We start from the raw sequence: 24,150 nt of genomic DNA, 5'->3' as shown, positions 1-24,150 counted from the left end.
TCGTTACATTATCTGCTTATGATTGGTGTAGATCTGGCGATAACATACGAACTAATATTGTCCATTTAAAATGTCATCAACATAAATTGTATTTATTTACACAAAAGTGATGATTCGTTTTTTTTTTGGTTTTTTTAGTGTTGGTTGTAGTTGTTCGATTGTATCCATTTATATTTTATATTTATAAAGAGAACTAAGTAACTGTATTTCCTCATTAAAGTTGCAACCCTAGATAACGTGCCATCCGTAACGTTAAATGTATTATATTATATAAAATGAAATTCAAATAAATATTTATATAATGTAAAAAAACATTTTTATTATTATTTGTACAAATGATTGAACGGTATTTGTAATAATTTACTAGTTTATTTTACCTGACAACCTTCCTGATCCAGTGGTGTGCACAGTTATGTTGGAAATTGCGGGATTGATTTTCGGCGGACTTTTATTTGCAAATTTATAATGATTATCTAAACTTGAGAATTCAGCCACAGCTATCTTATTGTAAAACAGAATAACACTAAGCGATTTAACGTAAATGAAACTGCCATAATTCTTCCATAATAGCGTAAGATATAAGTCAAACATTAGCTTAACATTAAAAAAACAGGATTAAAAAGTAGGATACAAAACGTAGCACAAAAGTGCAGTATAAGTAAATTAATACAAGCTAATTAATTCATAATGCTTTTACCTACATTTGGGGGAAATATCAATTTTATAAATTGTTATATGCATTTTAAACATTTATAAAATCCAAACTAATTGCGCAGTGTGATACCGGCAGATCAGAACAGGATTGCCACCACTCTTTTCATCCCGCGGAAGTCATACGGAGCGACTAGGAGAATATAACGGAGAACGGGCTGCGATCACCATCCCGTCTACCCAGCGAGATGTCTATGGGCAATCCCTTCCATTAAGAGAGGCAGCAGTAGACTGTTAGAGGCTATTGATGAGATCGCTCGCTCGTTTTTTTTTTAAATAAGCCCCCAATACATTAGAATTTTTGATTCAATAATACGTTTATAATTCGTTGTTCGCGTCTGGATATAGTTAATAACATTCATTTAACATATTTTCTCGATCTCTGGAGCAGGTCTTATAAGTTGGTGGTCCAGGTTCCAATCCCAGCAAGAGCAATTTGGGAATTTATAATTTCAGAATTTTCTCTGTTCTTGGCTCCGACCGCGGCTAATGACAACCCCGACGAATAAATGTATTACCAGGTTTGACGCAGTCAATGGCTATATTTTAATGGAATAAAAAAATACCGGCTACCAGCAAATTGCTTACCATACAGGTTAGCATGCTCAGCGTCGACGACCTTAGCCAAAATAAACCAAATAAAACAAAGGTTCTGTCTACAAAGGTTGCCCGTGAAAGATTGTTATTAGCAATGAGGCCGTATTTGCATGCCTACATTTTTAATGTAATTCTTATTGTTGTTATTTTGTGTTCTCTGTATTATTTAATGTTTGGCGTGTAAAAAAGTGTTTCTTCTTCTTCTTCTTTGAACACAAATGAGTTGCTTGAAAGCATTCTTATAAGAGTTAATGCGAGATGAATAAGCAAGTAAAACACTCGTAGGATTGCCGTTCTTACTATCCACATTATTATTTTTTATTCCACTAAAAGTTAACCTTTAATTGTAATTTTAACTATTGGTTAGTGATGATGCAGTCTAATATAGTAATGGGTTCATGGGTGGTAGCCTGTTAAGGGTATAGCAGTTAAATTAAACCCATTTCCTTAATCGGGAACGCTAAATCGTGGAGCTGGAGGTGTTTGTCGGTAGGGTGGTTAAAACTCCGGCCGGATCGAGACTGAATTCTGATTCTATGCATGTCTTTAGATAGAACGTGGTTCGCAACAATTCATCGTGTTTGAACGAGGCAAACGAACGGAACGCTATCATCGCTTTTTTGCGCCAATAGGAAGAATTCGCCACGCTTCCTAGCACCGATTGTTCCATTGATCATCCATTGACATACAGTAAATACTGGGCCGGTTATAACTCGATTAACTTTCACCGACGCAATGGTTTCTTTTGGTATTGTGACATTAACAGGAAAACTGACTGGTTACACGTTAACCTATAATTTGCCTTGTCATAGCTGCATACCGTCAACCTATAATCTACTGTAAAAGAAATCGGTTAATTTTATGCGATTAATTTGTAACAATTCATTTTTTTATTAATCTTTTGTTTAATATCTGTTCCTTCGTTAGAAAATCGCTATTCATATTTAGTACACCATAGATGCGCCATATTTTGTGTGCAAATTTTCGTTGGTTGTCTGCGAAAAACGGTAGCAAAAATACTGACTTTGCTTTCTCTGATGCTTAGACTAAGCTGTTTTTTAAATTCCTTGACTTTATTTTATTTGTGTGGTCAATAAGTAGAGACTTATTTAATCAATCAATTAATATGAATACCAATTGATTTTGTTTGATTCGTTTCATCATCATCATAACCGGCGTATAGGGCACCGGTCTCCTGCCACAATGAGCCGGTTTTAGGCAGTAGTCCGCCAAGCTGGCTCAGAGCGGATTGGTGGACTTCACACGCCTTTGAGAATATTATGGAGCTCAACTCTCAGGCATGCAGATTTCCTCAAGATGTTTTCCTTTACCGTTGAAGCAAGCAATATTTTAAAATTACTTAAAAAACGAGTACAGCTTGTACGTGATGGGATTCGAACTCGGACCCCAGAAAGTGAAGCTAAAATCCTAATCACTGGCCTTTCACCGCTTCTTCGCATTTGAAATGATATTGTGTGAAATATTAATTTTTTCAAACAATCCTCTAGGGCTGTTAAACCCATAATTTCGGGGTATTAAAAAGTGTATGGTTGAAAATTTAGTTTCTCTTTTTATGTTACAAGATATACGTATAACAAATTTAGGTCTAACCATAAGTTAGTGGTAAGTACAGAATAGAACTAACGGTAGCTTGATAGATTTTGTACTGGTATCATAAAGTAAGGTTAGGGTTGGCGCTTTTAAAAATGATAAATAATAAAGATCATTCGAAATGATGATACATACCAGCTTGGAACACCTCTACTCAACAAGTAAGTGATGAATTTGATTACTGTTTGGTTGAGTTACTGGTCTGACCCTTTCAGGTGGAACGTATTACTTAATTCTTTAATTATTACTTTTATCTATTCGGAAGAGAAATAGAATATAGAAACTTTATTGTAACAAAACACAAATAAGATACTTAGTACTAGGGTGCAAAGGCTACTAGAAGCCAACCTGAGCTTGTGAAACCTAAAAAAAGGTAGATAGTGGTTGATGCACGAAGGAAAAAAAAAAAACTTACAGAAACATACATACCATATTTATGTAATAAGTACAAGAATATAGGCATATTTTTTTAAACGATGTTTGAACAGGTGAAAATACTTCAACCTTTGAACTTTGAGTGACAGATTTGAACCTGATATTACTAAGCGATGGGAAGCAGTTCAGTGTTTTATTTGTGGACAAAGGCCTCCACTCTAATAGGATGAAGAAATCTAGAGCTTAATTACACAACCCACGCTGCTCTTATACTGAGCGGGTTCAGTTTGGACTGATTGCTTAACGCAGTATTCTAAGTACGAACTGAGATAAGGCCACTTTCCTGTCTGGATATAAACATAGAATTTATTGACAGAAAATTATTATACCCAAATTTATTTCCGTAAATCAAACTCAGAACCCAATGATCCGTAGTCGAGCTGCTAACCGCTAAACAATGGTGACAGTCAAGATTATACCCATGTAGAAATTTAAATTTCATTTTTTAAAAGTAGCATACAAAGTTTCTATGAGCAACCCTAACATTTTCATGCGATTGGAAGTCTAATGCCAAACCACAGTATCGATTTCCGTAGATAGGTTGGTTATTTTTTTATTAATACTATGCATTACTACACAATCTTACCACAAGTGTTTTTACAAACGGTGCCTTGCTTATTATTCTAAATTAATTTAATTTGAATAAGAAATGATTCTGGTACAGTTGCGAAATTTACTTAAACTCTTTATAATTGTCCCAAATATATTATCGAACCTCCACCTATAAGATACCAGCGCTCACGCTCTTAGATCTTCTATCTTCGGTCGTCAACTATGGCGATGGTAATGAAAAGACAGATCAGAGTCACTTTGTCATAGCAATAAGCAGTGTACATAACTCGGTTCACCTATACAAGTGTTGGGACCACAAGATGCCGGAGTACCGGACGTGCTGGGACAGATAAATAAATAAAATAATTAAATACATAATATACTACGGTAATACACACATCGCACTCTAGCCCCAACGTAAGCGTAGCTTGTGTTATGCGTACTGAGATGACTGATGAATATTTTTGTGAATAATGTACATAAATACTTATTAAATACAGATAAACACCCAGACACTGAAAAATATTCATGTTCGTCACACAAACATTTTCCAGTTGTGGGAATCGAACCCACGGCCTTGGACTCATAAAGCAGGGTGCTGCCCACTGCGCCAATCGGCCGTCAATCCACCAACCAATTAAATATTAAACAAAACTAAACTTTTGTAACACTTCGAATCACCAACTTTAAAATAATATAATACTGACTATCCCAATAAATCGAAATTTCCTTTATCATAATGTATGCATAATTTTGTGTTACGTAAAAATCATCAGAATTATGTAACGTAATAAATTAAAATACATAATAAATTGCATTCAGTCTGATACATAAATTATGATGTGTTTTATCCATTAATTAATATTCTCAAAAGTATTTAATTTTATGAAAGGAGCAGACCAAATCTTTCTAAAAATGAATCGATCGAAAGTGTTAGAAAGATGAAGTACATAAATCATTGTTTTATATAGTAAACCTTAAATATTTATATCATTACTGGTATGTAGAAGGTCCGACAGAATATAGAATGTTTAAACGTTCATGATTATTATAAATAGGCAGATAGATTTACAAATAAAGAATCGGTCGGACAAAAATATTGTAATATTTTTGTCCGACCGATTCTTTGAATTCTTAATGTGTCCATTAATAGTTATTTATTCTCATTAATTATTTTAATATAACTCATATTACTAGCTAGTCGATAATGACTTTGTTCCCGTAAAATTAATGTTTTGCCGCGGTCTACAATAACAATAAATTACATTTTCATTTTCATTTCATTTCTTTTTTATTTTCATACATACTTGCTTACTAAAGTGAAACAAAATGGTGAGACAAACACGTTTATGATGTTACCAATGTTATGAGTTTATGATAAAACCAAAATCACAAGCAATTTAGTGTTTTACGTGACGAGTGAATTTTCTCAATGCTAAATATTTTACACTAATACCAAACGCACTTGGTAAGCTCAGTGGTATTATGTATATTAATTATTATTATTATAAAGTATATTAATAGCAGAAAAAGTCAATGCCTTCTAATTTATTTGTCTTCAATTTTAAAACATTTTAAACAAATCACGAGAAAATTCAAGAACGATCCAAGATAGTATACTAAACTGCTTTTACTTTAAACAATTTACCACAAAGTAAACAGTGTCAAATAACAAAGCCGATGCTAACCCCAAATGGCTGCGGTTTTGAGAAAGCTTTCCTAATTTCAGGTAAATACCAACGAAGAATAGGTATTTACCTAAAATTATTTCACTAGAAATATATAATTTTTTTGTAAACTAATGGGTACTATACCTACCAGGTCACTTGAATATTTATTCTAATGATTAAGCTCAATTTTTTTGTTTGCTAAACGCTACTCTTGGATTGAAAACCTTTTTAAATTTGATAGTCCCAATTCAAATCCTTTATTCCTAAACCACACTGATATATTTTTCAGGGTTTATATAAATATGGGAAGAAAGTGTATTTGCAGGACGCGCTCTTCTCTGAAACTAACATATAAACCAAATTCTGATCCGAAAGATAGGTCTGATCACTGATGCTATAACTTTGGCTCTTAAAGAGTAAAATAACTACAACCCCGTCAGCCAAATCACTATTATCAGAGCCAAAACTCCTTACTTGAATTCTTCAACCAGCACTACAGCATAATAATTCCTGTTTCGAGAAGTTCCTTACTTAAATTCTTCGACCAGCACTGCAGCATAATATAATATTCCTCTTTCAAGAACGATGCGTTGTGCTTAACCATAAAACTCTTAATATAAGTGTCTTGTCATTGAGATTTATATATGCTTAACAGAGAGGCGGTGATAGCGCATTGGTTAGGAGCTCGACTTGACTTTCGGGGGACCGAGTTCGAATTCCAGCACGAACGTCTAACTTTTAACTTCTCTAAGTTATGTGCGTTTTAAGTAATTAAAATATCACTTGCTCCAACGATGAACAAAAGCATCACGAAGAAACATGTTGAGAACATGTTGGAGCCCACCAATCCGCACTGAGCGAGCATGGTGGACTACGGCCTTAACCTTTCTCATTGTGGGAGGAGACCCGTGCTCTGTAGTGGGCCAGTAATGGGTTGATGGGATGATGACGATGAACATAGAGGCATTAAAAATAATGATTGTTCTAAACCCATAAATAACTAACTTATCCTAACAACTACCGAACACTCAGTGCTAAGACTTTTAAGTTATGTATAATAAATCACTTAAAGTCATATGTGTTAACACTAACATAGGTGTTGAAAGAATTGAGAAATTCGCAACTTGCTGCGAACACAAAGCAGTATTGTCAAACAAAATCGCCTTACTTAACAGTTCATAGGTTTTGTCATGTAACTGTACCTACTAAGTTAACTTAGAGCACTGACGAAGATTTGTTGGGCTTCTTCTTAGACCAGGACACGTTTCTGCATACCCTGTGCATATCCTCTGCCTATGGGCCTAGTTTAAATAAAGATATTTTTGACTCTGAATTTTTGATCGGCTTGATAAAATGCAAAAGAAACATCTATGTTATTTCGCACCAGTGAATAAAAATTCTGATGACACCTATAGCAACTTAACCAAAAAGTTTTAGTTAAATCCCATAGAAGCCAAGCATCATTTAGCATCTCATTAAGTTACCCATACTACGTTGTAAGTACGAAGGTTATGGCCGACCAAGTATGGAAACAAGCCCAGGAAAAAAAGAAGAAGCCGAGTACCCATTTATATATTCCGTTGACTCGCTCGCATCGTCTCGTATAATAGTCTTAAACATGAATTAAGAAGCTTTGCTAGAAAATACGTGGGAAATTTAAACCAATCATTTTTAGAGTTCCTCAACCAAAAGGGTAAAACGCTGTCCGTAAGTCTGTCTGTCCGTCCGTCACCAGGTTATATCTTAGAACCTTGTTGGTTGAAATTTTCACTGATGATGAATTCTTGCAGTCGCTACTAATAAAATTACTGAATAAAATACATATTTAGGGCGCTCCGTTACAACAGACATTTAGATTATTTTGGCCTTTTTTATAGATACACCCTAAATAAATAAATAAAAACATCTTTTTATGAATGCTGAATAATTATAAATAAGATATATTTTAAACATAGCAACACCGGAAATCTCCGTTTAAGGATTCTTATAAGTAGCAAAATAGTAATATATATTAAGTATATCTGACACTCTTTTTGTTATTAACACGCTTTGTTGTTTAGGATAATGAATAACGCGAAACATAGTGTTTTCTCTATTAACATTCTGTAAAAGAAACTCCTTGAAAAAGAACCACAAATTGATTCTTCTCGATTCCGCGTTTAAAATCATTTTCTAAATATTCAATTTATTTTCTTTCCGTAGTATTGTTATTTATGCCTATTTTTTGGCCGGTTTGTAGTCAATTAAAAATAAAGCAAAATATAGTGTGTGTTTGCCGGGTGTGTGTCTTATTACGTGAGTACAGCATATGTGTGTGGACACATAAGTGGCTATGTAGCGAATGGCTGAGATAATTAACGACCCCGGTGGCGGATTACCTAACGGTGACCATTCCATCTACGGAATGTTATCATTGAATAGGCCCATCGCACTGTAGGCGACTCAAGGTGAGCTCTTACATAAGTACGAGTACTTCGCATTCTAGTTCAAGTTACACGTTATGTGAGAAGAAAAAAATATCCCGATATATTTAACTGTCTCGTCGTTCTACTGTTTCATCATCATCCTCATTCTATTAATATCCTATGGCTAGGCAAAGGCCTCCATATCATCCCTTCAGCTGATTGACGTGCACTGCTGGACATAGGTTTCTTGTGAGAGTTCCTAAATCCACGGTCCTGGGCCGATTGTTTCCATCAGCTCCCAGCGACTCGCTTGATATCGTCTATCCATCTCGTGGGGGTCGACCAACGCTGCGTTTACAGATACGGTCCATATTATTTATTTATTTTATTTATACACTTTATTTGTAAACTACAAATAGTAAAAAAAAAACAATGCACACAACAAAAATAAACTTAAAAAGTAGGATACAAAGGGCGGCCTTATCGCTTAGTAGCGATCTCTTCCAGGCAACCTTAGGATTAGGAAAACCAAGGGAAACCGATTGGTGGGGTGTATTATTATTATATACATACTTACGAACAATTACACACTAATACTTATCAAGATTACACACATAAAATATTAATAATAATAAATATAAAAAAATAATAAACTAATATATACTAAAACATACTTAAATATGAGTAAGAGTTAATCACTGTCGTCTTTATTGTTCAAGATAATGGGCTTTAACAGCATTTTTGCATATTAAAGGAGTTGACGAAATAAATTTAATATAAAATAAAGCGTAATACCACCATACTGCACCAATGCGGGTTGGACAGTTTTAACCTTCGATCAATCGTGTAATAGATATATAGCTCCAAGCAAAATTTAGATAAAAAATCTGTTTGGTGTTTTCTTAACTGATGATATGCAGTATAATATAGTGCACACTGCTAGGGTTTTGACCAGGATATGCATGAAGAAGGAAGAGAAGGAAGAGGCATAAAATGGAAAAAAATCTTCTCCTTTGTGAGATTTAATTTTTTTTTTAGAGCAGGCAGTTTTGTTTCTGCACGCCAATGTCTTAAGTAAGTTATTCATTCCTTATATTACTTTCTCGGGTAATGCAATAACACATTGACTTTTCCACTAATAGTCCACCTATCCGTGAATGAAATGAACGGTTCAGGCGTCTTCGAGTAACATACATAAAAAAATAAGATTCCGACGAATTGAGAAAATCCTCCTTTTATAAGCCGGTTAAAAAAAATGTTACAATTTATTAATTACAATAATCGCGATCAATTAAGGTAAAGGGATGGACATTACCAATATATAAACTTTGCTTGCTATTGACAATTTCATATCAGAAAACCCAATAACTACTAAAAAAAATCCAACTAAAAAAACTGATTGATCCGAGAATCGATATAAGGACTTTGTCATGCGTAGCCCAACATGCATAACACTATACCAACGGGACAGCGACATAAATAGCCGTATTTATATACAAATTTTCAATGTTATAATCACGTTAAATGCAAACGAGGGAAGGCGGGCAGAAAGCGTGGGAAGACTGGCCTAAGAGCATTGTGTTTGTCATTATACCCATAACTTTGCTACAATTTATTGGCTTGCAACCAACTTGCCTGCCTCGTTTGTCTATTATAACATACATATATACAGAAGCGATATTATATTCACTTTTAAATATATACTTATTACTTATTATTCTATATAAGCTGTGATGGCCTACCTTACGGGAGTTCGAATCCTGGCACGCAACGGTATACGTGTGTTTTAAGACATGTAAGCAAGTTAAATGTTAATTGCTTTAACGGTGAAGGAAAACCTCAGGAAACCTTTATATCAGAAAGTTCTTTACGTGGTACGTGAAACTGACTCGCGCTGTGCGGTTTTTTTCTTAAAGCTGCTGCAAATTGTTGAAATTAAAAATTATCTTCATAAACTGTGTAGGTGTTGTGATTAATTAATATAACAGCAACGAAGTTAGTTCAGTGCAAGTTATTAATTACGGAACTTCAGTGAAGCTAAAGTTATAGTGATCGCCCATCAAGTGGCTTTTTCAAACAATGTGTTTAAATAGCTTTCATTAAGTTCTAGGATCAAGGGATTGGAATTTAAAGGCTCGTGGTTTCGGTACTACGTTTATTTTGACGCTAAAGGTGAAACGTGTCTTCCATTTTCTTCTCTTTTCTCTTCACTATGTCGGCTTCTCTACTGAACCTTCGATGTCGACAAGACCCAGCTAGAATCGTTTAGAATAAAATCTTAGAGTTTCAAGTGATGTTGCTCTTAAAGTTCGCGAAGATTCACACAAATATTGTATTCCCTTGTCAACCAGGAATCCCGTTCATCATTCTTTCTTCTTCGGATATTGCAAATTTTTTCACAGTTTCTTGAGGTAAGGCTATCTACCATTCTTATTATTAATAATAATAATATAATAATAAATTTATTTATTCATTGTGGTGAAAACATTACAAATACCAATTTAACATAATTTATCTAAGATACAGTTTTCTTTTTCAAATGATGCAAAATATAATAAATTAATTTAAAATGGTTGAACCAAAAACTAAGCTAAAATCTTGCGATTTTGTGGTATAGCTTTTGGATCTCTTCCTGATAGAAGGTATCCGTTATTGCACATAATAATTTATAACTAAGTTTTACAATTTCAAATAATATAATTGATGAAAATTGCAATCTATTATATTTATTGAATCAATTAATTTTTTTTTTTTTTTTTATTTGAGTTAAGAGAATTGAGATATAATATATAGATTATTTAATAAGTGTGGCGAATTGGGTGTGAATAGGTGTGGGTGTATGGGTGTTTGTGAGTGTGTGTGTGTGTGTCTGTGCATGTGTGTGTTTCGCGTGCGTGTGTAAGGATAGGTTTAAATATTGATACGGTTAAATTTTATCTGGTAATTCTTAATAGCTTTTCCGTTTTATCGTAATCTAGTGTTTGAAGCCAGGCCTTAACCTTTATTTTACAATTATGCTTTGACAAAGAATGAATATTTATCTCCTTGCTGGCTGCATCATATAAGAATCTGCCAAGAAAAGTTTGGTGTTTCTGAGCAAATCTGGTTCGGCACGGTGTGACACCACAAATTTTGTCTTGTCTATGCCTTTCGGTAAAATTTTCTTTAAATTGGTTTTTTGCATGTTGCCGCATTATGCTGTTGTAAATGAATAACTGTCGGACGGTCAGGACTTGACAGTGTTGATAGAGGTCACCAGTTGGGTGGTCAAAGGGCCTACAAGTAGCCACCTTGAGTACCATCCTTTGAGCTCTCTCAAGTGGAAGCATGTGAGATGTACAAGATCCTCCCCAAACAGTAATACAATATGATATTATTGATTCACAGAGGGCAGTATATACAGTTTTTAAAGTAGTAAATTAGAGTATTATAGTACTAAAACTAAAAATTTACGGTATTTACTAGTGGCGTTCATAATATAAAATGCAGAAAATTTCCAGTACGAGTTATAAATACTTAAGGGTGGGCTTTTTATAACTCTTACAATGCCTATCCTTAAGTTTTTTATTTTTCTTCATTTTATATCATCTGCATACCCTCTATGCACGCCACTACCTAATACCTACTAATAGTTAGGTATACCACGATAATATTACAATGGAACTCTTTATAATTTACATGTTTATTTTCCCATCCAAGATACATTTTTCCTGCTCCGGAAGTAACATTATAGGCTGGAACGTTGCTATAGCGCAAATGGCGGGTTTTACTTTACCCTAAAAATAATGGCCACACCTGCCAAAATGACTAGACATTACAAAAACTACGATGCATATTTTACAACAATAAGAATTAAAATTCCACAACAAAAGTGGCTCGCCGTAAAATTATTATTGGAAATAACCACCGCTAATTACTGAATGCATTACCATTGGGCAATAATATAGCATTACAAAGATATTGCCTTCGAGTTAATGTATTGCAATACATTTCATGTCCTTGCTGAATATTCAGATATTCGATTTATATGACCACTTCCTTTTAAGCTATGATCACCTGATATCGAGATAATTGCAAGAGTTAATTTAAGATGATAAATGCAGATGTTTTAAATATCATGTACTATTTATGGTGCGTTTTATGGTTACGGCAGATCAGAATACAGTTGTCACCACCGCTTCTCTTCCTAGTCCAAAGCGACTAAGAGAATATAACCGATAACGGTGCATCATCTCTGTGCTACTTCTACCATCTACTGCGATCACCATTATGGGCACCCTCTCATTGGTTGAGGCCTTTAGTCCAGTAGAGGACTGTTGAAACATGTTCAATAGCATATAGCTATTGAACATGTTTATGTAACTTTGTATGAAACGTGAGCTTTTAATCTCTCTCAGATAAAAGATGAGGCTTGCGCCTATGAGGGCATGAGAATAATGACTATCAAGCATAAAATTTTCCATTGTGAAGACATTAAACAAAATGAAAAATTTAAGACACGTGCATCATTTAGATTTGCTATACCTAAATTTAAGCTAGATTTATTTTATTACCGCTACAAGCTAGCACTTAACTGCAATCTCAACTAGATGCGTATGATGATCGTATGTATATAAAACCTATCTCTTAGTCAGTTTCTCAGTTGGTAAGCTTTCTCATTTCATCTATCCCAAAGGCATTGCAGGAGAGGTTCTATGTTGGAATATAGCAATCCATTAAGCAAAAACCATTGATGTGAAAAATAAATGCTTTTATCGTTAACATTTTGGGGTTTAAGGAAAGGTCTGCCCTTTTCTTGTGACACGAAAATTATCTTCTGCATTTGTGTTAGAGATTTATGGCGTCACGGTTTTGTAGCACTATCTTTTACAACGTACATAACTGTTGTATTTTAATTGTTTTTAATGTTTTCACTTGTACGTTTAACGTGTGCGGTTGGATAAGGCTTTTAATAATTGGATTTAAAAAAGTCATATACCTTTGAGGTTAGATTTGTTACCTACCATCATCAGTAGCCTGTATCAGTCCACGGTTGTACTAAAGGCTTCTCCCCAACGAAAGAGTTCGCCCATGATCACCACGCTGGGCAGACGGGTTGGTGAACGCAGATAGTTTTCTACCACTACTTTTAAATTTATACACAAATTATATAGTCTTCTAATGATCTTGCTAAAGGTTTTTCGAGCTGTATTAAAACTATTAAACCCAATAACAAGGAGCCGATTCAATTAAGAGCTTGTTATGAAATTTATTTCTTTACTTAATATACAATTGACGGTATACGACCGTTGTCTGGTCACGACGCCATTCGACCTTGTAAGGCGAGCAAGGCGCTCCGACCGGTTCCGTAGAGCCTGCATCGATTCATAGACGGCATAGCGTGTTATAAATACATAAGCACCTATAGTAAACCCGCCCATTGCCACTGCAGCTTTGCGACTCGTTGAGCATTGCTGGTTTTTTTATGGATCTACTCATTTCTGCATCAAACTTGTAGCCCAGAGCACGGCTCTCTCCATCTCTCGTTGACTATCTTTGAGCTTTCCCTTTAGCCCTAAAATAACGGAATAAGATGTCCTCCTCTCAGAATAAAAAGGGTTTAGGCCGTGGTCTGCGCTGGCTCAGTGCCGATTGGTAGACTGCACATGTTTTTAGGAACGTTACGAAAAATTCGTAGGTCTACAGGTTTCTTGACGGAAGTTTCCTTTTCGGAAGTTTGCTAAAGCAAGTGAACTTTAATTGCAAAAGAAAAAGAAAAAAAAAAGTAGAAAGTACCGCCGCCATGTTTATTTCTGCCGACACAGGGTGGCACAATTTGTAGGTTGTGTTCTTTGCATGTCATTCGTACACTACGAACTCTGTTTCTACGAACACTTTGTACTCTGTTTATAGGCGATGGTTCCCCACGTACTATCTACTGGATAGTACGTGGGCCATGTAATTGGTTCGTCAATTAATACTATAAATAAAAATCAAAAGTCTGAAAAGTTCGAGGTTTGAAATCGTTCCCTCCGAAGGGAAACCGTAGCTCTAACCTCGTCCTCATGCACATGGCAAACTGGCATATCTCTTTAAGATTTACTGCTTAATTTCTGTTAAGGCGTCTGGCATTAATTTCTGTAGTGACCCGTGTGCGCCAAGCCTTAATCATCTACCCATACGGTGTTATTTGTAAATAACAAAGCGGTGTGCAAGCGTGGATTTGAATAACAGTACCGTTGAATACCGTGCAACTTGCAAGCGATTTGCGAGTTTCTTTACACCATACCACACGATATTTGATTAGTACGTACTGCAAAATCTTATTAAATAAATAAATTAATATACTTAGATAGTACACAAATCACCATCTAGTCCTTAAATAAGCATAGCTCGTGATATGGTTAACTAGATAGCTGGTAAACATTTTTATGAATATAATATATATAAATGCATACTGATAATATACAGATAAACACCCAGACACTGAAAAACATTTTCATCACGCAAACATTTTCCAGTTGTGAGAATCTAACCTACGGCCTTAGACTCAGAAAACAGGGTCTCTGCCTAATGCTCTATTCTGCTCTCAAACTTATAACTTAACGGATTACTTATAATGGAGAATATTTTGAAAATGAATTGCTGTAGCTAAGCACTTTTTTTTTATATTAATAGCGGGCAAACGAGCAAGTGGGTCACCTGATGGTAAGTGATCACCGCCGCCCATAAACATCTGCAGCACCAGAGGAGCCACCGATGCGTTGCCGGCTTTATATTGCCGGCATATTGTGAGATGGTGTTTACAAAAAGAATAATCGGCTAAGGTTGTTCAAATAAGGGGTTCAAATAAAAATTTACCTTAATTTATTACCATACTTGATGTGCCCTGGGGCTTCGAACGGGTTCATTATGGGACGCACCATACTGCTACATAGACTACGTCTACCACAGTAAATTCAAATACTAAACGTAAAGTTTATTGAATCGTACTGGTGGTAGTGCCAACTATACAAACTTAAGTTTGATATTAAGTACAAATGGTATTCAAATATATTTAAACAAACGACTGAGGTGTGGGTGAATAATATACTTGTTCTTTCTCTAGGAGCTTTAATCACCCACTCTTTAAAACCTCCAATCACTCTCCAGTCATTTATTTATTTGCGTTTGTCAATGTAAACATTGACAAACGCAAATAAATGACTGGGCCGCAAATCTATTCCCGTTTCGCCTTATTTAAAATACTTTTAATTCCCTATAACAAATGTTAAATTAATGTTAATCATTTTATTTATTTCATTATTAATAATCATTTTATCCCTAATGGGATTCCGAGTGCTATTTTGCTTTAAATTCTATGCTCTCCATGCTCTTCAGGTAATTGATTCCATACATATATCTGATTTTTATAAACTATGCTTCAGAATTTCTATCTGTATCTATATATTTTTCTTCTACTTAGCTATATATTTCTATATTCTGAAAATCACAGTTTTTTTAAATACAAATATTTTTTAAATATTATTTTATTTAGAAAACAATAGCTAGAAAACTCGATGCTTATTGTAAAAGAAATAAAATCTATACATGTTCTTGAAATTATTTGACGCTAAGTTTTAAGCATACGACACGACATCACGTACAGCAACTATTCATTCTGGTGTAAATGTCCTATCCCCTAATGACATAGTCAAGGTGTACCTACCTACATTGATTAGGAATAACTGGATTGCACGTTTTACGGTAAAGTGGTCCCAGGTAATCACCACTTACTCTAGGAAGTGGGGACTGTACTGTGATTGACCATAACACTGATAAAAACATGCATGGAGCCCTAAAATTGAATTTTATCAGTGCTTTTGTTAGTGAATAAAGTAGTCAAGAACTATAAACCAACATTATTGTTTAGATTATTCAGTGGAAATCTTCGAACGAATGGTTGATGACACACAAACCGAATTAAAGAATTCATTAAAATAAAAAAATTAAATGTTATACAAGTTCTTTCTAAGATAAGTACTTCAGGAGAATTGTTATACAAAAATACGCAGTAACAACCATAACATCAGCTGTGCTTACATTTCTAATTGAATCGAGTTTCTCTGGAAACCAGATTTAATTTTAAATGTACACAGAGAAAAACGTATGGTCCTAGAATCAAGGTCCTTTACTCTTTTCTCTGTAGGGCTCGGAATGTAGATAATATAAAAATAATAATTCACAAAGAGACTGGAAGATTTCTGTACATCTAATAATCGATACTGAGTCCAAAACGGATTTTTATTTAATTTTTGTCGGTCTGTCTGTCTGTCTGTCCAGGCATCACGTGAAACTACTGAACGGATTTAAATAAAATCCGGTATAGTGGATACAAAGTATCGTATATGTTCCGGGTCAACATATAAGATACTTTGTATCCCGATAAACAATAAGTTTCCTCCAGGAAATGGGATGATTTTTTTTTCAAATTTTACTTCATAGCTCCGTTGAATTTGAACCCATTTTAATAATTCTTTCATTTGAAAGTGTATACTATCAAGCGTGTATTGTCTAATTTTTATTAAGATCAGATAAATACTATCGGAGATAAAGGACATAACTCTTCGCAAATAACAGCAAGTCGCAAGGCATATGGGACAGCGATCGAATGCATCCGTACCATCCTACTAATATTATGAACGGTTGTAGTTTGCCTAGGAATCTCCTTAGATTATAGGTTGCTTATATTTTCGAAATTGCCTAGTTGGCGATCCTGCGAAATACGATACGGTAGTAAATATTGCTACTTTTATAATTTATGCAATATTCTGCAATCGTCCAGACTCGAGTATACATAGTAAGTAGGATCAAATAGGAAGTTACGCAAATGTGTACCTACGCAAGAGCGAACTTGCGGTCTAGCTTTGACGACAAATGCGTTCTAACCAACTGACCCACTAAACAATATTGCTGTAATAGCAAGTATGGAAGAGCGAGATTGTTTGCATACCTAATATCTACTATTTATCCCTCAAAAGAGCTTCTATAAACTGTTTTCAAACAACCTTAACGGTTGTTTGAAAACTTAAAAAATAAATAGGTTTTTTTAAAATCACGGAGCTGACCTCTTGATGTTGTGCCATAGACACTAAGTGCACAGAATCAAGAACATACAGAAACCGTATATATGACTATTATTGAAGCATCAAAAACCACTCCACGGGCGGGATGGTAGCGGGCTAACCATTTATATTAAAATTGTATAGCCATCATGGCTAAGACACGGCAACCTACCGGAACGCTTAATCACTTAGCAGCACGTCTTTATCAGTGGGTTGCTAACTAGCCATGGCCGAAGCCTGCCACTAGACCAGACAGAAAATTAAGTTATCATAAAATTCCAAAAAACTCCAGATATAGATCAAACCTGGGACCTAACACATGCAAGACCACAGCGCTTTCAACCACGCCAGGGAGGTCGTCAAATCCAATATGTTCAGACATCAAGAAGTTATGATGTAATAAAGTCATACATACATGGACGTTGACAATATTTGGACATGCCGTGGGGGTTAAGTTCAGGTATACGAGTTACGCATAATCAGTGATGCCCAAAAGGACGGAGGAAGCCATAACGCTTTTCCACTACAGCAAAAAAACGCAGTCTTGTAATAAAACAAAAATAAAATATGTTATGCTATTTTAATATAGTAATAGTAATAATTATTTATTTGGTAACTATGACCCATTTACACTATTATAACACAGAATAAAATATATATTATTAATATTTTATATTTTTATTTTATACTAGCCGTACCCTGCCACGCTTCGCTGTTACAAATTCTGATTAAATGGTTTAGAAAAATAGATAAAAACAATCCTTGATGCGTATTATATATCATGCTAAAATTTCAGGTCGATCGGTGCAGAACTTTGTGAGTTCTTGAAGCGTACACAAACCAACATAACATTTTTGTATATAAAGATTTTATTTTAAATATTATTTTGTAAGATGCCATCTAGTTTGAAAAGTTTGAACCACGTGAAAGGTTTAGAAAACGGTTCTAAGGGTTGATGATTTAACAAGAAAAGTCACAACCTTGTAGTCCGACTTATTACCTACAGATGGCGATGCAGTAATCTTGTAAAGGAGTTCTTATTTTGAAATGAAATATATAACAATTGCGACATAAATACAAATAATTCTGTTGTATAAGGAATTTACCAACTGGAAGTTGGGAAATTGACGGTTTCCTCCCCCGTGTTTCGGAGAGCACGCTAGCGGTAGCGGTAGGTCCCAGTCATCATCATTTACATGTGTCCTGCGAAAAGTATTTCAGTTTTTCGTGGATTACAGCAAATTAACCTTAATGTTCGTTGTATTCATGGAATACGCAAGATAAGACCTGCTTCTAACTTTCATCATTTTTCTTTTAATAATAGTATCATTGTAGCAGTGTGGTGGGTCACTGTTAATACTCTGTCTACTATGAATACGACTTTTATAACTTCAAACACTGATAATGCATCTTTTATAAGACTACATGCTCAGTGCATTTTACGCATGGTTACGTTAAGATTTCCATCGCGATAAGAACCTAGGATGATATTACAAGTTGCCAGTTTAACGTACCATTAGTCGCCTTGCGGTTAGCCTCGGATATCGCTTTACTTCTTACTTAATGACCAATAAACCTGCATTTTTCGAATCAAAGGCAAAACGGAACGAAAATCTGTGCTTGCATTTGCACAATTATACCTTTTTTTACTAGACTACAAGAGGGTAATATGTTTGATAGTCTGTGTATGTATTGTGAAGCCCCTTTGGGCCGATTTTAATAGTATGCGTCATTGGCTTCCTCTCAATGACCTTAGTGTTCGTGTCGTACGTGTGATATGTGACGTCACAATAAATTAAAAGAGACAGAAACAGATAAATATATTTGAGAATATTGTTCCATGTTTGGTATGAAATAACACATCTTAACGTGTAAATTCCAAAGGTACGAAATTATGTACTTATACTAATAAAAATGTAACTAAGTCTTTGGTGTACCCCGAAATGAAGATTGTCTTGAGTTCGGATGTTCCACTTTTATGTCGCTCCTATTGGACCGATTTTAATAATTGGGACGACGTTGGTTACATCTTTGTACTGCGAGTGTCATTGGGTATATTATGTCACAATAAACTTTATGCTCTCTCCGTCGCGTTCCTCATTGCTGAGGGTCGTGACCCCTTCCACTTCCAATCTTACGGACAATTCTGTGCCATTTGATTCGGCTTTTAGCAACCCGTAAAGCAGTATGCACTTTGTTGTCGAGAGCAGGGCGGATTGTATCTGACTAACAAATCGGATACGTCCTCGAGGTTTCTTTCCTTCCACTTTGCCCGTGACCAATATCTTTTCAAGATTGTCTCCATCTCTTCTTGCAATGTGACCGTAGAACTCGAGAATCCTCTGAAGACAGGTGGCCTTCTTGTAATTTTAAGCTGTCTCAATTTCGATGCGTTGGTCCTGTGTGCCGTTCACGGGATTTGCAGCATTCTCCTCCAGCACTGCATACTTTATACAGCGGATATAAAAGATCACACAAAGCAAAAAAAAAACATTTGTGAAAATTTCAAAAAATGTTGCTCTTGTTTTTTGCATAGTTATATGCAATTTTATTGTTATCAAATAGTCAACTCGTATACTGTGCTATTTGCATGGAACGCGGTGTTGGATATGAGTTTAAAAAGTCCAATTAGTGCTTGTGCTAGATCGATCCTTAATGATATAATGAGGGTAATGATAGCACCCATTATATTAATGGGCTTCCACAGTAGTTGAGTGGAGACTATTCATTAATCTAAGATTAGCCCATTAATATTTTGAAAGTCTTGTGATAAGAGAAATTTTACTTACTTATACTATTAGAAAGTCCTGCATAGTTGCATATACAATTTAAGAAGATTTATCGAATAGTCGATTAGGTATAGGTATTTATCCAGTATGCACCGAGGGTCGTTGAAGGAAGTCCCCAGGGTCGATTCCCAGCTTTACGGGAATTTATAATTCTCTGGTCTGGTGGGAGGTTTTTGGGACGTGGCTAGTTACCAACCTACTGACCTTTCTAAGCGTGCTGGTATGATATCGCGTAGACACCGATTAGGGGTATGGCTTTAATATAACTTCTATCCCCCAACAGGTTCGCCTGCTATCATCTTAAACTGCATCATAACTTTTGAGTAGGTGCGTCAAATTTCGTTAGTTTTTTGATATAATATCAAAACTATTAAACCAAAGGGATTATTCCAATCTATCATAAAAGACCAAAGAATCAACCCATCCTGCACAAAAATGTTTGCATTTTCATTACGTTTTATCTATCTTCTATCTATCTATATATATAAAAGAGAAAGTGTGTGGGTATGTTCCGTATATGCTCCGAAACGGCTGGACCGATTTCAATGAAACTTTCAGGGAATCTCCGGATTGACCTGGCGAGTAATCCTGTAAAGTTTGATGACGATCGGAGCACTCCTATTTTTTAACTGTCAAACTGTCACATACAGCTTTTATTTACTATGATGATATTCTATTGTTGGGTGTACATTGGTGTAGATAATGATCTTCACCCAGTCAATAAGAGAATAGAAGAGAATGAATACGGAGAGAAATAAATGATTTAATATATTATGAGACTTAAATTAAAAATTGAATGATATAAGTTTATTGTTTAAATAAAATACAGTAAAATCTAGCCCGGCGAAGCGGGCTGGGTACGCTTGTCATAAATAAAAATCAAAACAAAAACAAAATGTAATCTGTAATCATCATCATCAACAGACCACAAGCCTCCACTGCTTAATATAGGCCTTTCCAAGAGCGCGCCACCTCACGCGGTCCTCCGCCTTTCTCATCCAGCCGCTTCCTGCCACCTTTTTAAGGTCATCTGTCCAGCGGGCTGGAGGTCGTCCCACACTGCGCTTACCGATTCGCGGTCTCCACTACAGAACACTTCTGCCCCAACGGCTATCGGTCCTACCACAGAGATGACCCGCCCACTGCCACTTCAACTTGCTTATCCTATGAGCTAAGTCGGTGACGTTGGTTCTTCTACGGATTTCGTCGTTGCAAGAGTTCTATCCCGAAGAGAGACTCCCAACATAGCTCCATAGCGCGCTGCGCTATTTTAAATTTGTAGATCAGGTCGACTTTCAGTGTCAACGTCTTGGCTCCATATGTCATCTGTAATACAAACAATATAAATATATTTTTTAATTTAATTAAGAATTTAGGCAATGTCTTGGTAATAACTTTATATTGTAAAATCAATTCATTAACAAGATTATCTCACTTACAGAGTTACAAAGAAAAAGACGCTGGCAAAGTGGTTTTATACACCACAACGATGGGCGTCGTACGCAGCACGTACCAGAGGTGCCTCCTAGTTAAGAAGATCCTCCGGAACTTGCTAGTGAAGTACGAGGAACGGGACGTCTTCATGAGCACCGAGTACCAAGACGAGATCAGAGACAGGATGAGAAGCGACCAAATCCTGGTTCCACAGCTATTTATCGATGGACAGCATGTTGGGGTAAGTTTAGTTAAAAATCAGCCGCATATAAACATGACATAGCACTGCAACATTTTACCATAAATATATAGTATCATAAATGTATCTAATTTGCCCTCTCTCTCTCTTTGCTCTGTTGGGCATTGCCTTATCCGGATCTATAAAACTGCTTTAATACAGTTCGGCAGTTTAAACCCTAAATTTTAACTTCATAGCTCAACATTAACTAGACTGTCAGATGGTGATAACAAAAAAAAACCTGGCTTAGTTTGTTGTGGGCTCTTCTTAGATCAGGGCGCGTTTGGAACCCTCCCAGATTTTTTCCAAAATCTAATTATTCAGTAATTATAAATTCCTTCAGTTCGTTATTTGTTGTTAAGCAACAGAAGATTTATTGTTCGGTGCTAGTCAAGTAACAAGGAAAGGAAAATCCCAGCTATATTGAAATTTCTATCGGAGTTCTGGCTATCGGAAATACAGTAGTATTCTTGCTAAAATTGTTACATTTTCCATAAACCATCGGCAGTTTCCACGTGTAAAGCTGGGTTAGTACCCATTGAGCAAGTTACTTAGAAGAAAGAAGACTTAGTTGAAAAATATCGTGACACTGCACCAATATATGTACTCATCATCTTCATTATACACTACAAGCATGGGGCTTATGCTGTAATCCATTAGGCTGGCCATGTGGGGACTTTTAGACATAACACTCTTGTGAGAACACAATAGAGAACTCTCAGGCGTGCAGATTTCTCCACGATGTTTTCCTTCATAGTCAAATCATTATGTGAAGGGATATTTAATTGCTTTGATTTAAAACTTACGCTTGCTAAGATCAAATTTAAATCCCCAGAAAGGGAGGCCGAAGTGGAAATCACTAGGCTATCACCACGTATCTTTACTTTCATATTATAAAGCTTAAGAGTTGGTTAGTATTTTTGATTTTATCTAATCTCAAGAAACATGTGGCAAACATTATAAATGTTTATTAAATTTAAAAGTTCATTTGTTTACCATAAGCACTTTTGTAACGTCAAGTCTGACTGTAGCGACTCAACCAGTTCGGAAGATAGATTTTACGGAGAGGAAATCGGAAAGAAACTCAGCAGTTGGTCTTTTCCAAAAGCAACATTTTAACTATTATTATATTGTCTTACGTGAGATGAAAGCGCTCCGGTTTTCTTTTAAAATAAACTACAGAAGGTTGAACACTCAACATTAATGTATATTTGCAGATATAATTCGTCGTTAGAACAAGTAATAAATAGACAACTTCCCAATTAGGTATATTGTTCAGACCTAATGGTCAAATATTATTGCAGCGAGTTGCGTATAGCGCATCCCCTTGAGATACACTGATTTGTTGTTTGGGTAATATCAAATCAAACACTTGCCTCCGGCTATGCGAAAACTGCATGTATTTCTATAACAATATGGCCCAATTTCTAATGTGATAAACTTTCGGCATATACACTTTACAGAATAATGTGTACTTTACTACTCTATTCTACATGACCAAATAATTTCCCAATAACGTTGAAGGGCCGTTGAACAAATTTTCTGCATACTCTGTACAACTCCTGTATTTTATCCATATTACTAATTTTGCATACAAATGCTTATCTAACTCAAAACTAATTTTCTTTTTTTTCCAAACCAACCAAGCACCACCAAACATATATACATTAAAGTGATTAAAAAATAAATACATTTTATTGATGGTTATATATTTCAATAGAACAGATTTTTACCAACTAGAAATATTACTTAAACTAATTCTTTACAAGTAATGTTTCGGTCAATTTTTGTATCAACATTTTTTTAATTATAGTTAGTTGGTTATTTTATTACTTTAGAAAACTCTCATTGAAATCTACCCAAAATTCTTAAAAAAGCGCATCCAAGGATAATTAATAAATCGTAATACTTTTGTTTCGATTCGGAAAACAAGATCCTTTTATGTAACTTCCAAGAAAGGGATCGAGCGTATTTTTTCGTCTGAATGTTTAACATGAACATCGCCAAGGAAACCTCAGAAAGTTATTCACGGTACATACAAAAAAATTATGTTTATCTTCTTGCTTTCTAAAAGTTACTATCAGTAGAAACTTATTTAATTAAATAGAATTAACTATGGACATGTCCGTATTATATATATATTCAACATTCAAAATTCATTTATTTCAAGTAGGCCTCCTTTCTAAGGACTTTTGAAACGTCAAGTATATCTGTCGCTGGTCAAGTTACATTGAGCATTTACTATGCATAAAGCATGCGATTAAATCCTACTTGTATTATACATGCGAAAGTTTGTATGGATTGATGTTTGTTACTCTTTCACGCAAAAACTACTTAACCAATTTGAATGAATTTTGGAATAAAGATAGATTATACCCTGGATTAACAAATAGGCTACTTTTATCCCCGGTTGTTGCAGGACTCATGAAACCGCATACGAAACCGCGGGCAACAGCTAGCCATAAATAGAGAGAACCGTTGAACTGTTGCAACTGAAGTAGGTCATCAAGAAACAAAGCTGGAATAGCAATGAGCGAGGCACATAGTTCGAAAAATCAGTGTCATTGGGATAACGAACTGAATTCCAACGTCCATCGGTACTCTGAACTTTGTGCCTCACCCATT

General features: G+C 35.3%; 1 protein-coding gene across 1 annotated transcript in view; it reads left to right on the top strand.

Annotated features, from left to right (window-relative positions):
- Nucleotides 1-24,150, top strand: part of LOC120625079 (glutaredoxin domain-containing cysteine-rich protein CG31559-like) — a 113,507-nt gene that overhangs the window by 52,796 nt on the left and 36,561 nt on the right. The window contains exon 3 of the mRNA XM_039892001.1: nucleotides 21,295-21,528. Coding sequence (XP_039747935.1) covers nucleotides 21,295-21,528 — 234 coding nt within the window. The remainder of the gene's footprint in view (nucleotides 1-21,294; nucleotides 21,529-24,150) is intronic.

The sequence above is a fragment of the Pararge aegeria genome, chromosome 7 (assembly GCF_905163445.1).
Source record: "Pararge aegeria chromosome 7, ilParAegt1.1, whole genome shotgun sequence".
Taxonomy (NCBI): Eukaryota; Metazoa; Arthropoda; class Insecta; order Lepidoptera; family Nymphalidae; genus Pararge; species Pararge aegeria.
This window is presented reverse-complemented; position numbering and strand designations above follow the sequence as displayed.